The 18,153-nt window shown below is 39.1% G+C and overlaps 1 protein-coding gene across 11 annotated transcripts in view; it reads left to right on the plus strand.

Annotated features, from left to right (window-relative positions):
* The window catches only part of LOC148653629 (gephyrin), a 502,682-nt gene extending 486,710 nt beyond the window's left edge, over positions 1-15,972 (plus strand). For 6 of the 11 annotated variants that reach the window (XM_088648883.1, XM_088648885.1, XM_088648884.1 and 3 more), the window contains 6 exons: positions 3,923-3,996; positions 4,749-4,813; positions 10,954-11,055; positions 13,500-13,603; positions 14,234-14,330; positions 14,951-15,972. In XM_088648883.1, the coding sequence (XP_088505009.1) occupies positions 3,923-3,996; positions 4,749-4,813; positions 10,954-11,055; positions 13,500-13,603; positions 14,234-14,330; positions 14,951-15,084 (576 nt within the window). In that variant the 3' untranslated portion in view covers positions 15,085-15,972. The remainder of the gene's footprint in view (positions 1-3,922; positions 3,997-4,748; positions 4,814-10,953; positions 11,056-13,499; positions 13,604-14,233; positions 14,331-14,950) is intronic. The other 5 variants (XM_088648886.1, XM_088648889.1, XM_088648894.1 and 2 more) reach the window with 1 other exon arrangement.
* Positions 15,973-18,153: the final 2,181 nt, after the last annotated feature.

The raw sequence follows: 18,153 nt of genomic DNA on the forward strand, positions 1-18,153 counted from the left end.
TGGTCTTTTTATGAAAACAGGAAGGAACTCACTTTCTTTTTACAGTATATACAGTATAAGTTAATTTGTGGCTCAGCTATTTTTCTGTAATTGAAACACTTTTTAATAAAATTCAAAGATAAAATTATAGACTGGGCAAACACCTGGCTGATGATATTTAATGTAGACAAGTGCAAGGTTTTTCTAGACTTGGATGTTTATGTTGACACACTACATTAGAAAAAGATTTTGCTGCTCTGGAATCATTCCAGAGACGAGCAATCCAATACATTCTGTGCCTTAAATGAATGTCCTATGTAGACAGGCTCAAGATACTCAATCTTTTTAGTCTTAAATCTATGAGGGGACTTAATATAAATATGCAAAGTCCTCATAGGAATTGACATGTTCCTATGGCAAAAAGAATAAGGAGACACAAATGAGAGGACATAAGTGGAAACTACGTGGAAGAGCATTTAGGAGTGAGAACAGGAGGCATTTCTTAACCCTAAGAGTTGTGGGAGTTTGGAGCAAGCTCCACAGCCATCTGGTTGTAGTTAATACTTTGGTTTCTTTCAAGAAATGGCTGGATTAGCCCCTTGGATCACTTAATTACTAAGTACAGTACAAAACTAGCTAAATATACTGAATAAACTCCTGAATGGCCTCTTCTCATTTGTAACCTTACTTAAATTCTTGTGTCCTTATTCCTGCAGAAATCTTCAGTACAATGTTTCCATCTTGTGCTCAGTTGTAGTATTGCATTCAAATGTAGACATTTTTTCAAACTATCTAACCTTTGAAGTTATTTTTCTTTTTCCCTTAATTTCCTGTTTTCTTAGATCATCGGTTGTAAATCTTTCAGAAGTGGCGTGCCAAGAGTTAACTCTTTCTCTTCTATTTATAGATCTGTGTGCCATTGATAATGCCTCAAAGTTGCTAATAGGCCTACTTTTGATTAATTTATTAAAATGGTATTATATTAAAATAGAATCAATTATAAAATGAATATACCAAGATGGTGGCTTTGTCCTGCTGAATTCTCCAATCTCCGAATCTGTCCTAACATTCACTGCATTAACCTGGTTTTGTAACCTTGATACTATATACTTAATAAAAACAGAATAAGCAAGACTGTGAAGATAGCTAGCACAATTATAAGCTGTGTAGATACAGCTTCCATTCATCTACGTCAAATACTGCAGTTGACCAACATAAGAATTGACTGTCATGAACATTCCTTGAATAATTAATTTAAACCTTGAATAATGTATTTCCTTTCATCTGGGTGTCTACCTATAATGTAATAGAACTAAATTATCTTTTATTCCCACGGCTATCAACCTGCTTAATTTAGACAATTGATTGTATATTTTACTTTATTTATATAATTATTTTTATTTATTCTTTCTCATCATACATGTACATGTATGTATTTTATTTGTTAATGTGTTTGTAATGTTTTATGTCTTTTACCTGCCTGCAAAGCAAATTTCACATCTAGAACAATAAAAAGCTGTAAGTTATTCTAAGTAAGCTGGGAGTTATTCTAGGCAGTGATATCTCAGGATTGTGTGGGTCACTGAGTGTGCTCTGTCTTGTTTCTTTACACTTACTGTAACACAGCAACTTTTAAGTGACCACAGGAGAGCTCACACCTGGCCAAGGTAGACTAACACTTTTCATTTAGAAACTCTTGTTTTGGATGAAAAAGTAATATTATTTAAACTTGGAAAATGTCATAATTAAAACAAAATGTGATGCCCTGGGGGTATTGGGCCGCCACCTGAACATTAACAGGCATGTCTAATACTCTGGAAATGCCCCCTTTTCAGTCTGCTGGTGAATTTTCTTGTACCTGTACACACACTCTCCTCCAGAGTGATGTTAACATTGGCCTCCTCCTCAAGGTAACCTGAACAAAAGGGATCACATTCTCCGAGAGCCCAGTTTCCACCACAACCACGCCAAGGTCCAGCTTGGGATCCCTCTCCTCTCCAAGCCTTTCGCTCGCAGTTACTAGGGCTCATCGAGCTTCACCTTGATGACTTGTTAGGAGCCTCTCTGCTCCTAGCCACCAACACTGAGCCTCCTGCTCCCACTGATGGCTACTGGTTCTCTCACCACCAGTCAGCCCTTGGACTTCCAGGTCCACCTCCAGCCGCTGGCGCCACCTCGTGACACCACCTGGATGGGTCTCATTCACTACTTAACATTCTTATTTGCCACTTCATGCAAAGATTCAACAGACATTCCCTAATTAAAATTACATATATACAGTACATACACAACCTCTCCGGTGCCTCATTCTCACGTCCCACACCTTCTGGCACACCTTCCAAGCCCCCAACCATCACTGCGCTTTCCTCACCTACAGATTCTGGCGCACCTCGAACCCCTGCCTAGGCACCACTGCTTACCTAACACAGCTTCTGTTAAGTGCATCTGCCAACTCCATGCCTTCTGTGTCAGTTTCGTAAGTCACCCAATAGTCATCACTCACCCAATAGCACCCGCACCAGGAGCATCTCACACCTGCTGCTATCCTGCTTCAGCCCAGCTGTCTCACTGCTGAGCCTCTGCATACAGGAGACCTAATCTCCCACGTCCTCTTACATCTGCAGCCAACTCAGGACTGAAGTCCTGGCTCAATCTGTCTCAGGGAAGCATTCAGCGTGCTCTTTAACCACTTCTACAGCTGAGGTTCGTTAACATTCGTTCTTCTCAGCTGTGGTTACTGAGGCAGCAATCTCAGTCGAGAGCACCTTCACACCAAATACATCCCACATGACTCCACAGTCAAAACAACAAGATGCCATTCATATCATTATGCTACTAGCTTAATGATCTGTGGCAAGCCAGTGTGTCAACTTCAATAACTCATAGCTTGTTCCAGATGTATAAAGAAGTGCCTCTTTGTTATTTTCATTTGGCGATATCTCTTAGGAAAGCTTCTCTGGTTTCTGTCAGCTTCTCTGACAGTAGTAATTTTAGCCAGCAGCCATATCACCCTGCAACTCACAACTGGCAGCCCACTGAAGCTAAGCAGGTGTGAGCCTGGTCAGTACCTGGATGGGAGACCTCCTGGGAAAAACTAAGGTTGCTGCTGGAAGAGGTGTTAGTGGGGCCAGCAGGGGGAGCTCACCCTGTGGTCCATGTGGGTCCTAATGCCCCAGTATAGTGACGGGGACACTATACTGTAAACAGGCGCCGTCCTTCGGATGAGACGTAAAACCGAGGTCCTGACTCTCTGTGGTCATTAAAAATCCCAGGGCGTTTCTTGTAAAGAGTAGGGGTGTAACCCCAGCGTCCTGGCCAAATTTCCCATTGGCCCTTACCAATCATGGCCTCCTAATAATCCCCCTCTATGAATTGGTTTCATTACTCTGCTCTCCTCCCCACTGATAGCTGATGTGTGGTGAGCGTTCTGGCGCACTATGGCTGCCGTCGCATCATCCAGGTGGATGCTGCACATTGGTGGTGGTGGAGGGGAGTCCCCATTACCTGTAAAGCGCTTTGAGTGGAGTGTCCAGAAAAGCGCTATATAAATGTAAGCAATTATTATTATTATTATTATTATTCTGCTTCACTGTCTCACTAAGCCAGAAGAATTCCATTATTCCATTTTAACTCCCTTTCAGGATTTGCAGTCTGCTGTCATTGACAGTAGTCATTTTAGTTGCCCTTTAGTGTGACACAGAAACATGTAACAACAGGCCACAAAGCCCATAAAAATTTAAAGAAGGACACAGAGTAGTAAATTACACATGAAGGATCCAGTGAGAGTGTACTGCAGAAAACATTATGTGTTAAGATGTCATTGGATTTGGATTCTCTAACCACTGGTTTGCAGATCTTGTGTTTTGGTTTACCCTGTTCTTGCTGTAATTGTATGATTGGAAGTCTTCTTGTTCTTAGGAAGCATTTCCCTGTTTCCTTTCAGGATTATCTGAAGCAGGTGCTGGATATCGACCTTCATGCCCAGATTCACTTTGGACGAGTTTTTATGAAACCAGGGTAAGTTTTGTTTTTCAAGTGCTACGTTCTGCAAGGCTAGCAGAACTAGGAGAACAAGGCTAGGAGTGTAGGACTTATCAGCAATACAAGCCACGTTAATGGAGCAGTAGGAACCACTCTTCCCTCTTTACCAGAAATCCAAAACCAGTATAAGGTGAAAGCTGACACTATGCTTTGGGGAGTGGCATCCTCCAGATTGCGTCCATTAATATATCCAGAGCACTTTGGTATAACTAAAAGCTTTCATTATGTTTTGATCCAATCCAGTTTTTTCCACATTTCCTCTCTCCAAATAGAGCTTATTTGCTTTTGTCAAGCAATCATGGAATTCCACAATAAAATCTAATTTTAGTAACACAGCATATCTACAGGTAGTTCTGAAATAATTCACACATTCTTTTGCATTTTTACATTAAGGATGTAATTTATAACCCATTATAAATGTCTCAAGTAGAACAAAGTCCTTTTTACAATATCTAAAAACATTGACATTTTTCTTAGGATAAAATCAACAATCAAACGTTTAAACATTTGTTATTAAATGTTAAAGACATGAAGATCAAAGCATTTGAGTGTTGCTGTCTGATTTGGAAATTTCAATTCTTAAATTCCCTCTACTCAAAAGGTGGCTTTTACATAAAGATTTCCCACTTCTCATAAAGTATTGTTTTTTTTATTGTGTCATAGCACATTGTCTTTTGAACAGCCCCAATGTAATAGAGTTCTCTTTTTTCCTCTTTGTTTTATTCCAGTCTCCCTACAACCTTTGCAACCTTGGACATCGATGGTGCTAGGAAATTAATCTTTGCCCTTCCAGGTATTTGTGTGTTTGTATGTTGCAACATGTTTAATGTATTCTAAGCAGGGTGGCAGTTTGAACTGTATGCAGGTGAACTGAAATCTGGTGCAATTACTGTAAACTTTGTTTAATGCACAAAATAAAAGCTCAGTATTCTCAAGGGTTAGATACCCTGAACTTTTTGTAGTTGGTAAATTTGTTATACAATTTTGCTTGTTTTTCTTTATTACAATGGACTTTAGCTACATTTTCATAGCTGTATTTAAGTGAGAAATCTTTAGCTTTCTGTTCCACACATGTATGTTGTGTCTTGCTAGATGTTCACCTTCAAACATGTGCAGTGAGCAAATTTAACTTTCTAGCAAAAAAACACTGAAAATCCTACTGTATATGCTGTCGTTTTCTTTTAATCCATCTAGGACTTTCTATAGCAACTTTAATAGCAACTAGTATTTCATATACAGTAAAACCTTGATATTCGTAAATTAAGTGACCACCAAATTCACCTATTCATGAGCTACGCAGTAGGAGCATAAATGTGGGCACCCACTTCCACAGTATTTTAACCTCACTGATCTACTTTCTCCGTGTAGTAAAGATATAGCCTGGCTAACAAACAGTTAACATATCTTTGTAGAATTGCATAATGTGTTATGCTTTATTCAGTTTTCTTCAGGAAAGCGTTAGATGTGCGATCTTCTATAAGAGTAGTGCCTGTACAGTATATGATGCAGCGAAATAAAAGAAATGTTAAATTAAAAAAACCTCCATGGTCACCTATGTTAATACAGTGTCATTTCTTGCATGTCATAAAAAAATGTGTTTTTTATTACTTTGCTATAATAAACTTTATTACAGTACAGTAGTGATGCATTTATAATAGTAATAAAAACAAGATGTAAAAAGTAAATAAAATGAGCTCTATTTAGAATGAAAAAAGTACTAATACAGAGTAAGCTATAATATAACAGTGATCTAAGTTATTTGTTTTCATTTCAAATAACTTGAATTATAGTAGGAAGTCAATGTTTTTTTTAAGTTTTTAAGTACTCATTTTCATTAAATCTATTTAGTATTAATGATTACTCATAGCCATCCATCTTCTAACTGGATACTGGGTGGCTGGGGAGCCAGGGACTATCCTTGCAATCAATGGGAGAAAGGCGGGATACCAGTCTATTGCAAGGCATACACAGACACTAACACACACACTCACACCACGGCCAGTTTTCCCAGAAGCCAATTAACCTACCTGTATGTCTTTGGACTGTGGGAGAAAACCGGAGACCTAGCAGAAACCTACACAAGCTGGAGGAGAACTTACAGATAAAACCCATGTCCATTATTGAACCCAGGGCCCCAGCACTGCAAGGCAGCAATGGTAACCACAACACCACTCTACCACCCTAATTGCTATTTCTGAAATCCTGTTGTTAAAAGTTGAAACAAAAATAAAAATAAAACAGAAATGCTAGTTTCATAAGCCTAGCATAGATAGTATGTTCTGTTTTTCCCACAAGGTATTAATTCCTGCATTCATTAATTTTCCATCCACAAAAACCTTTTGGTACTTAACCCTTGAGAATACTGATGTTTCACTATGTGCATTAAACAATATTGATGTAAGTATATGTTATAGCAGTAATAGTAAGCAATGTAACAGTGGTATTTTCTGGAACCTGAAACACATGTATCTGTATTTTCCTTACTTATTTTATCCCTGTTCCCTTCTTATTACAGTATGTGTGTTTTGAGTGACTCTGCTGTTCTTTCGTCCTATAGTCTGTTATTTTCTACCCTCATTGACTATTCCAAATACTTTGAAACAGATTTCTTAGAGCCTGCTTCCAGGACTTACTGCACCTTTCTTTTTATTGCTAAAGTATTTTGAATCAACTTTAATATGCTTCCCCATGCCTTTTTCTTAACCAGTTTATAATACAAGCATTGCCAGTGGTTTCTAATCAACACTTGTTAATATAACTTGTAGGACATTCTACAGTATTCAAACTATAAAACCTACAATAGAATGTAAAGATTAGGCAGTATTTACGGTTGATGTAGGAACTAATGCAGTTCTGGTGATTTGGCAATATCTCATATCCTTGCAACCCTGGTTACAAGTTCTGCTTTGCATAATTACAAGAAACCTAGAACAACTCTAGCAAACTTTACAGTTACTCTAGCCAGTTTATATATTGCTACATATCCAGTAAAGCATTCTCAGAAATGCTAGTCATTCTTAAAATTGGAAGTACGCTTATTTATATAATAACAGTCACCAAAAGCAAAGTGTGAAATTAAGCTGTTGTCTAACTGAAAATGAAAATTCTCAAATTAAAGGTGCTGTGTCCTATATAGTCATCATTTAGTATTTCATTCACCCTGATTGACTTATTATCATTCTCAACTTTTGAACCTGATCAACCTTTATTTCAATGGTATGAAGGAAGGACTCGTTTTGACTCTGAAGTTGTTTGATTTTAGTGAGATTCCAGCGAAGCGAACAAATACAAATAGATTAACATTTTATTGTTTTGGAATATTTTAGAGATCTAACATCACCCTTCAGATATGGTGAAATTCATATGGCTGCCATCCTCCAATAATCATCTCTTGTTTCATCTTAGATTTGGTTTTATTGGCTTTCAGTTGTGGATTACAATTGTGGATCAGTCATAATATTATTTAAACTAATGTTGGTTTTATAAATGGAGCAATGAGTAGTATTGTCTCCTGCATTTTAAACATTGCTAATTCTTGTACCAATCCTGATTTAAAAGTGGTACAAAGAGTACAAAATGACTTCTGTGTGCTTTTGAGAAGAAATGTATTTAAAACATATAGTGGATAACATTTATAAATAGCTATAAATAATGAACCATTAAATCTCTGATATTTGTGAACATTTCATCACCTATTTAGCAGTCACTGTAAATGTTTAAAATGCAAATGCCCTGTGCATTAGACTCTCCACTCTGGCACACAACCTGAATAATATCTACTGATCTGCCAGTCAGGGGAAATGATTCTCCTTTTAGTCTGTCAGGAAGCTGCATCAAGTAAGGAGGGAATTTGAGAATGTAAAAAAGTCTCTTTGACAAAGCTCCTGAGCCAAGGTTGTCCCTGTAAACCTTAACAGAGAGCCAGTACCACCCTATGTTTGCCATGTCATACACATCTTAGGTCTGGCCTTCCAGCCTTTCCTGCTAGCAGATATTGTGTTTGGTTCCAGCATTTTCATTGTGAAGGGCTAGATATTACCTGGTGTTCATGTTCCACACTACATAATAGCAGCCCCACTGACCATGGTCCTAGCAAGACCCTGTCCTCTAGTGAGACACAGTTAATCGCAAGTTTTGGTAAATCCTAAAATGAAGTGTTCAACAAGACATCACAGTGCAGTCTAGTCAGAATTATTGAACCAGGCGCTTTTTATGTTATAGTGCATAATGAGTAAGTGCAAACACTTAATCTGTTTCCCATTGATAGATCAGAATGTATATCCTGAGTTGTACTTCTTAAATAAATGTATGCCACCTTCATCCTCATGAGCCATGGGATCTTCTGAATTTCCTGTGGCACACAGCTTTTCAGTGACATCCTGTAAAGCTCTCTGCTTTAACTATAACAGGCACTATCTAATTCAGAGGCAATAAGCTATCATCAAATTAGAATACTTACAGTATCTCTAGTATATCACAACAAAGTACAACAGTTTTGAGAAGCAGATTTAGTCTCGCTGTAGTTGATCATTACAAGACCCTCACTACAGTGCAGAAGCCTCTGCTGCTGATGGCTGAACAGGCTATATCAGCCCCACTGGTAACTGGGTGATGTGGGCTCAGCAGGGGCAGTAGGGATGCTGAGACAGGGTAGTTTTTCTTATTACATCCCTGAGTAAGATCACTGCAGTGGGGTTTCCATTGGCTAGGCACTTATGCATATTAACATTGTAGTACTCTTTTCTAAGGCTTATTAGTTGTACAGGCTTCAACTATAAAATTCACCATAATGATAAAAGTGATGTAAAATTGTTTAGATACACTATGATTCTAAATGGTATTCATTCTAACACTGCAGAATCCATCATGTGCTGGCATTTCCTGACAAGTGAGTGTATAAAGTGTGCCACATCGGACTTCTTTTTCTCCCGCAAAATCCGCTAATTACCACTAGAGGGCACCCAAAGACCAGAAATAACGCTCTGTCCTCCCTCTTCTGACTGCCGGATGGGAATGCTTCTCTAATACAATTTACAACACCTGCGTTCACTCATAGTGGCGACAAAATTAAATGCTCACGCGGCTGTTTAGTGTTCTCTTGCAGGACCTTGCCTCGAGACTAAGCGCACTATTTCCTCTTAAAAGGAAAAAATCCTGTTCCTGTTAAAGAGCTTTTTTCAGCTTTTCTTTGGAAACGGACTATTATTTAAAATAGATCCCTAGGCTGAGCCTGTCACCCATGGAAGAGATATAGACAGAGTAATCGATGCAGACATTCATTTGACGCACAGGTCAAAACAGGCAAGCAGCTGCAGATCAATTGAATGGAAATTTCAACCTGGGTCAGTTTCATCAAAATGGTCTGCCAAGAAGCAGAATACCATTCATGATGTCTGGCAATGCACGTTTGTCAATCCAGTTGTGCAAAGAGTACAGACAATGGATTAGTGAGATAAGGATAAATGTGATCTAGTCGGATAAATCATTTCCTGACATCTGGGCGATTGCACATGTGGTGTCAATCTAAAGACATTTACAGTTCTAAGTGCTTGGTTCCCCATAAACTGAAGAAATCTGGTGGGTTTATGATATTTCAGAGGTCTGTGTTTCTTGCTATGGTTTGGGTGCATTCATTTCCTTTTTTGTTTCTGTTTTGTGTGCTATCCGAAGTTCTAATGGCGCTTTCTCAGCATAAAACTCTACCATTGTCATTGAGGGAGGTCCCCTATTGCATAAACTTATGACAACAGCTTGTTCTCCTTGATCTGTTCTTGAATACTTGCCTTATTTCTTCATTCATGCCTCTATTATTGTTATCTGTAGAAGCAGTCCTTCAATTTTAAGTAAAGCATTTTTGCTTGTCTTTATTGGTTGTGGCTTGTGGTTTGGTACTTGAAACTAGCTGGCACTTTGTTGGTCTGGTGCCTGTATTTTGTTAGTTACAGTATGAAACCTAATGTTTTCTTGAAACACCAGTCTCCCTTGATTCTTTTGAAAAGAACTGCTCTTCTCCATTCAGCCCAATGCTCCAAGTTTGAGTTGATATTGAGACTTAGTTCAGCAGAAGTCCCTGACTGAAACCGGACTCTCCAGGTTCAGTCTTCAGTATTAATCTTTTCTTAAAATAAGCCACTGGAACCTGGATTCACCAGATTTATTTTCATTATTGAGAAATGCCATGAGTTAAGAATAGAGTGATCTGGGAATACAGCAGAAATCTCCCTTTATTGGGATTTCTTCAGGTATCTAAATGCACCTTTCATTGTATGCGTTTTAAAACCTGCTAAGGTGCTGATTTGTGAGGTACTGTATTACATATCATACTGGTTTGGCTCCAATCTTAGTTTATGTTCATGACCCCTTAAATGACTTTTTCCCCATCAAAAAAAAGTGTTTGTTTACGGATCACACCCTGAGTGTGTACTACAGAGAAATCAAATTCAAATAGTGGAAAACATCTTTTGTTTTCTGTAAGTGTTTTGCAGCCCCAAAAGAATGTCACAAATAATATGAAAGCACACTTCATTAACAAATAGTAATCACAACTGCCATTATGGATTTTTCTTTATTTTCCGGTTGATACATTTCACAAATAAACCTTGCAAACATTTTAGGAGCTAGAGTGGCACTTCATTATATTTTCCCTAACTTACATGTCATTCATTTTAAGTCTTAGCTTTCTATTCTCCGTGATCTCAGCTGAATGTGAATACCTGCAAACACAGGGAACCCTTATGGTTACCAGACTGCAGTACTCACTGAGACACAGGGAATAATGGGGTTGCACTGTGCTGAAGTTTGAGTCCTTGGTGACAGTTTGCTGCATTTTCACCCCCACGTTTTCCCCACTGTGTTTCCCTCTTCCCCCTCCCGCTCCTGTGCTCAGAGGGTGCAGATTGCGGTGACTGCTCAGTCTGTTTATATTCCCCAAAGGTAATTTCAGCTTCAGAGACACAGGCTCCACCTTCCTTGAAGCCTGCTTGCCACCACTTGACTCTGAGCCAAGCAAGCAAACTCCCACTGCCACGCGTGGAAGTAGGTGGCTATACATGTTGATCAACAAGCTTGACTGTACAGGTAGCTCAGAAAACGGAATGTAAAAATACAAAGAGTGTAATGGTAACTACTGGGCACTCATTTGCATGTGAAGAAAAGTCAAGGTTACTGTTCCTTAACTAAATAAAAAGTAAAAAAAACATACAGGACACTGCACCTTTTATAAAGCAAACTCAAAATTGATCTTAATGTGGAGAAGAAAAAGGCAAATGTGGACATTGATTTCCATGTATCAGCATTTTGTTCTGTTTTCTGAGAAAGTGTCTTTTTGATGAGTGTTTTGTGATTGATGATTTGTGACAGATTTCCCTTGGCCTATGGCCCTTTTTGTACCCCCAGCACTGACACTGCCTTGTCTGTCTCATACAAAATATGCAATTTTAGTCACACAATTCAGGAAATTAATTGTATTTCAAGTGAATATGACTTTCTCTGGGATTCTCTTCAGTTTTTTATCAAAACATCAGAGACTACAAATCATTTTTAGTGATGAGACTTGAGAAAATTTCAGAGATGAATGTGCTGCATCAGCCTACTGTATTGTTCTTCAGCATTATAATAATCGCTACAAAAATTAAAGAGTAGTGCTATAGTGGCTCCAGGTCATGTTGGTAGCAGGTTTTATGGATTATGTATTTGTGGTGTTTGGAGCGGGTATCTATGGATAGAACCATCTCTAATTAGGCCTGGGTTTCCTATTAGTTATGAATCTGGACCTGCATGTTGCACTTGATCTGAACTAAAAAGACTAAACCTACTACAGCATACCATAGCGCTGAACCTGCAATTGTCATTACCGGTTACATTGGTAACCTATCTCTCTAGAAATGTGATAAAGGTATTGGTGACGAACAGCTCTGCTCACTGAAGAAAGGCTGAGGACTTCTTTCAGTGCAGATTAGACCAGCATTTTTTATCTTTTTGGCCTGACAAAGCCCAAAAATCGTTTTCTTTTGGCATGGCACTGTTCATGTCTTGCCTAACTGATTTAAATATTAATATCTTCATAAAGTTGTGGAAATGCAGAGCCTGCACCTATGGTTTGCTGAATTCTTTACATGTTTAAGAGAAACATTCCAGGATACCTAGAATTATTCTTCAAGCAGAGCATGAGCAGAGATATGCTTTTAGACATGACAGGTCTACCATGTAGGACTGTGTACAACTGCTCTGGAGTTATACACCCTGCAACAGTGTGTCCTGTAGGAGTCTGTACAACTGCTCTGGAGCTATACACCCTTCAACAGTGTGTCCTGTAGGACTGTGTACAACTGCTCTGGAGCTACACACCCTGCAACAACAACAACAATAATAGTTCCATGCACTTATATAGTTCTTTTCTGGACACTACACTCAAAGCACTTTACAGGTAATGGGGACTCCCCTTCACCACCACCAATGTGCAGCACCACCTGGATGATGCAACAACAGCCATAGTGCACCAGTATGCTCACTGCACACCAGTTATCAGTTGGGAGGAAAACAGAGTGATGTTGCCAATCCTTTTTTTTTTTTTGATGTTGCCAATTCATATATGGGGATTAGTAGGACGACATGATTGGTAAAGGCCAATGGGAAATTTGGCCAGGACACCGGGGTAACACCTCTACTCTTTTTGAGAAATGCCCTGATATTTTTAAGGACCGCATAGAGTTTTGCGTCTCATCCAAAGAATGGTGCTTTTTACAGTATAGTATCTTCGCCAGTGTACTGGGGCATTAGGACCCACACAAACTGCAGGGTGAGCGCCCCCTACTGGCCCCACTAACACCTCTTCCAGCAGCAAACATAGCTTTCCCAGTAGGTCTTCCATCCAGGTATTGGCCAGACTCACACCTGCTTAGCTTCAGTGGGTTGCCAGTTGTGAGTTGCAAGGTGACGTAGCTGCTGGAACATTGTGTTTTGTGTGTACGACTGCTCTAGCGGTGCACACCCTGCACCAGTGTGTCATGTAGAACTGTATATGATTAATCTGGAGCTAAACACCCTGCACCACTGTGTCATGTAAGACTGTGTACAAGTGCAGGGACAGGGCTTGAGACAATTTTCAAGTATGTGCTCCTGGGTGAAAAAGGGCAAGAATGAGAGGTGCAAGGAAAAACACACAATTGGCTATTCCGAATCAATAACTGGCGATTGAGCATTTTTTTAAAAAAAGGTTATACACTATACCTGTGAGTTCATACTTCACAATTAAAAATTCTTGAAGAACTTTATCTTGGTGTCCATCTCTTACCAGTTTATTCACCTTCAAAATAAACACACACAAATGGAAAAAGTGGCACAAATAATGTAAGATGCCTCATCTCAGATGTAAGCAAACATCCCATCTTGTTTGTTTAGCTCCAGTCAAGTCCTCTGTATGGAGTAACTGTACCCCAGTGACATTACATCTCTCAGTCCTACTACTCCTTTTCTTGCAGGCAACCCAGTGTCTGCTGTGGTCACTTGCAATCTATTTGTCATTCCTGCTCTAAGGAAAATGCAGGGAATTTTGGACCCAAGGCCAACCATTATTAAGGCCAGGGTGAGTAACTTCTCTAAGGAAATCAAGCAGTGGTTCTAATCATGATTGTTACCGCAATAGTATACAAAGAGTTGAAGTATAAAACTTAGAGATCAGGTGGAATGTAAACTTGAAGATACTGATTCTCACTATGAATCATTGGAAATCCTCACTGGACCTCATAAGCGGTTTTCTAACTTGAATACATTTTTTATTTCTGCTGTGGGTGGCCAGGACTGTGGTGTAGTGGACACGGAAATAATATGTTTGGACCTTTTTGCTATTTTGGAACTTTTAAACATTAAACAAAACAAAAATGCATAAGGGTTTATATATCCTAGAAAAGGTAGATTCAGAGATCTATGCACTCCAGAAAAGTGTCTTCACTTGTTAAGCCTAAACGTGGCTTAATAGAATATTGCTGCTTCCACTAACTCTTGTTTACATACAGTAAATGTTTAGATAACTTGAAACCAGTAAAGGCACAATATGTTTGTTTCTGATGTTATTTTACCTTATTACATATGGATTCATGAGGAATAGAGAAGTAGCCTTTACCTTCTCAGTGCTGGGGTCATAAAGCTCATTAACATTCTTCCCATCAGTACACTGCCACTGCAGATAGCTCATTCTAGCTTGTCTCACCTATAGTTATCCTGTGACGTTAAGCTGGACCCACGGCCTGAGTACCATCGCTGCATACTGACCTGGCATCACCAAGAACCACTGCCATGGGCACAAAGTACAGGTAGGAGTGGCCATTTCTAACCATCGTGTCAAATGAGTGAGATGCTCTCCTCTTGTTTTCCTTTAATAATTTCTAAATGCTTTTGTTTAAACTAAAATAGTAAGAACACAGGAACAGGTAAAAGTGAAAGGAAGCCATTTCTCCCATCTTGCTCATTTATTATGGGTCTCTGAGTGTCACTAACATAGCTGTACAGTTTTTCCCTGATCTCCACCTTTCTTTTTGCATAGAAATGTCTCCTGCCTTTAGTCCTAAATGCACACCCTCTTTGTTTTTTGTTTAATATACCCCTCCCCCTTACCTTGCAAAACCTCGATTTTCTGAGCGGTAAAGACCACCTTCAGCCTTCACTTCGAATGACAAATCCTGTCATTGAGACATAAGAACACATGGGCATTTGGACCCTGCCTACATTAATAAAAAACAGATCCACATTAGACCTGGTCAAAACAGCCCCACTGATAGAAGTAAAATCTTGAGTACTGGGTTAAAATCAGTAGTTCTTGTGTTCCTTGGGTTCTAATGTGTGTGTTTTTTTTTTGCTTGGGGGCTCCTCTGGACTCTGAGGATACCCAAGTGAAAAGCACATTTCAAACCAGCATTCTGTGCCTCTCATGCAGGGAACCAGATGAGTAGCCGCCTGATGAGTATGCGCAGTGCAAATGGACTGTTGATGCTACCTCCAAAGACAGAGCAGTATGTGGAGCTCCACAAGGGGGAGGTGGTGGATGTCATGGTGATTGGCCGACTATGATGTCATGGTTGAGAGGGGAGTGGTTACGGTGCATGTCCACATATCATTGACTGTATCCTGTAATATGCAACGGCACAGCTAGTTTTTATTGATTTTGGATAAAGTTGATCAGTATAGTCAACATCTTGAACACAAATAAAAAGAATTGAATAAACAGTATTTCAAAGAAAATAAATATAATAACTTTTAAGAAAAAGTCTAAAAATAAGAGATTTATTCTGTAAAATAATATATTAAGGCAACTTTTTTCTCTTTCATTGCAATTGCTTAGTGTGTTTAATGCTAGATCTTATAGCAGTAGCATTTTAAATAGCTGTAGGTGCCTGCGAAACTTGTGTTATTTTCTCATCTTTAAAAAAAAAAATAAAAATCCAAAAAATATTGCAGATACTAAGTGCCCCTAGCAAGGCTGTCTGCTTCCTTTATATTAGCATAGATGACACGGCTATTTCCCTTATTAGTCTGCTTCATTACTGCTTCACAAAGAGCTTTGCTTGTCGTTTATCTTGTGAGTCGTGTTTATGTGCACAGTGCCAAAAGCAAAGAGGCAGCGTGTGGGTCTGGTGGCACTACCGACACCGCATTCCGGAAGCATCCCAGCAGCCACCTGGCTCGGCACGCCGCCGCCTGTGAGGGTGGAATTACTGGAAACAACCTTTTGATTAAACAAAAAAATAACCTCCTTAAGTGCTGACAGCCTTTTTAACCAACTAATCAAAAAATGTACAGAAATAACAAAAAAGAAACATGTACAGATATAAGTGAACCAGCATTCATGTGGAAATTAACAAGCAATGGGAGATATTGAAAAACTCTGTACTATAATGTTTTCTGTAATGATATTAAAACTGATAAAAAATAAAATTCCTTGATCATTATGTAAAAAAATATCTTGACTGGTTTCATTTTTAATATGTCAAAGATTTTCCATTTCATATGTTTCCATTTCAACATATGAAAATAGTTGGACACTGAAGGTGAGTTGTAATTGTCTCTCCTTTCGGTTCTATTAAAAATAATACTCCTGTTTCCTGAATGAAAGTGGGTAGTTCTGAACCTCAATCTGCACTGAACACCACAGTTGCCTTCTGCACCTGTGCACCTTCAATCTGTTTGGCACAAAGATTCAGCATCACTACCAGATGAATGAGGAGCAGCGACCTTTAATGGAAAAAGAAGACATCCAGCAGAAATGATGTAAGGGAAAATAAAGAGGTGCCAATCAAGAAGGCATGTGTAAGTGCAAAAAGTTAAAGTATCTGTTATTCCCAGAGAGTCTCCCATCCAAGTACTAAACAGGCCCGTCCCTGTTTAGTTTATAAAATAGGTTAGTTTCTTATAGTTTCTATCAGTTAGTTATAGTTTATTAAAAAAAATATCTCTTTCTTCATGAAAGAATCATTGCAGTCAACCTGCAATGGCCAGTCTGAGAACCCAGCAGTCTCCTTTTTGAGAAGTCAGACAGACCTGGGGTACTATCTGCACGGAGGTTGTATGTTCTTCCCATGTTCACGTGGGTTTCCTCCGGGTGTTCCAGTTTCCTACAGCTTTCAGCTGTACAGTAGCTCATCAAACCATTAATTCCCTAAAGCTGCACTTTCCTAAATGGCCTGTCACAGTCTCACTAGCAGACAAACCATATAAATCTGCAGGGGATACCAGATTCCACACTCGCACACTGCGGATAACGGTATCTCTGGGGTATCACATGAGTGAGTGTGGCTTCTGTGGGAGACTTATAGTAAAGGGATACTATGTTGTGCGGTTAACATGGCTAAGGTGATTTTTTCTTCCTACCGATAAAATATGTCAGGCAAAGAAAAAATCAAAGCAAACTTTTTTTATGTTTATATCGGTTCCTCTCCATGAGTTAGTGTAATGCACATTAAGACAAAATGCATAGGAAGACGTTATTGCTGATTAACACCTCATTTCTCATAATTGTCATATTAATAATAATTCTGAGTCTTGTTTTTATTCGGGATGTAAATCATTGTAATACTTATGCAAACCTGAAATTTAGAATTGCGCATTACTTCTACAGACAATACGATATGTGTGCACGAGCAGGCAAATCGTACCTCTGATTTTCAATGCACATGCGCACTTTGAAAGGGGATACAAATTTCAACGGAATTCTGAATTCGATACGACTCCGGCACGAACACAACACTAACGAATAAGAGCGGTCCGGTTCCACCGCGATGTTGTAGGTAGGCTGAGTGTCGTCATGACCCCGAGAAAACAACGGCACAAACGCAGCACTAACGAATTGGGGGGGGTCGTTGTTTGTGCTGTTTATAGCGGGGCAGCTTCACAGAGCTTATTACTGTTCTTCTGACCTTGTGTGCCTTTGAAATTTTAAAATAGCGTTTTGCTTGCCTCTTACTTTGCCTGCGTTTCAGTCCATCACTCTACTCCAGACCATAATGTCACTGTATTATGTGTGTGGTTTTTACACAACTTTGCTATAGACTGGATGAGTCACCTTTACCATCTCCAAGATTTTCGGCACATTCTGGCGGTTTCAACACCAGTATAATTGGACCACAGAGACAAAGAAGTTCTTCGATGTTCCGAAGATCTATCACAAATAATTACTTTTAAAAGGATGCCGTAAAGGTTTTTTTTTTAACATACCCTTTCATTTGCCTCTACAACTTAATCTCTGTACTTCCAATTCCTGAAAAATCCCTGCTTTCCCGTGTCGAGTCCCATCAGAATAAGAATACAACAAATTTAAGACATCCAGATGTGACAGAACACATTTAAAACAGTTACTTTTCAGATAAACTGGGCAGTGAGCAGAAGGACATAGATATTTAAATGGTGTGTAAGTCTTAAATGAAATAAAAGCCGCTATAATACAATACCATTTTAGACTCAAACCAGCATCTGATGTACTTGTTTATTTAGTGACTAATTGCAATTGAATAACGTATAAGCAATTATGTACCCTTATCCAGCAACCATATCACTCTGCAACTCGCTACTAGCAACCCACTGAAGCTAAGCAGGTGTGAGCCTGGTCAGTACCTGGATGAGAGAAAAACCAAAGTTGCTGCTGGA

Source organism: Lepisosteus platostomus, chromosome 10 (assembly GCF_059453375.1).
Source record: "Lepisosteus platostomus isolate fLepPlt1 chromosome 10, fLepPlt1.hap1, whole genome shotgun sequence".
NCBI lineage: Eukaryota > Metazoa > Chordata > Actinopteri > Semionotiformes > Lepisosteidae > Lepisosteus > Lepisosteus platostomus.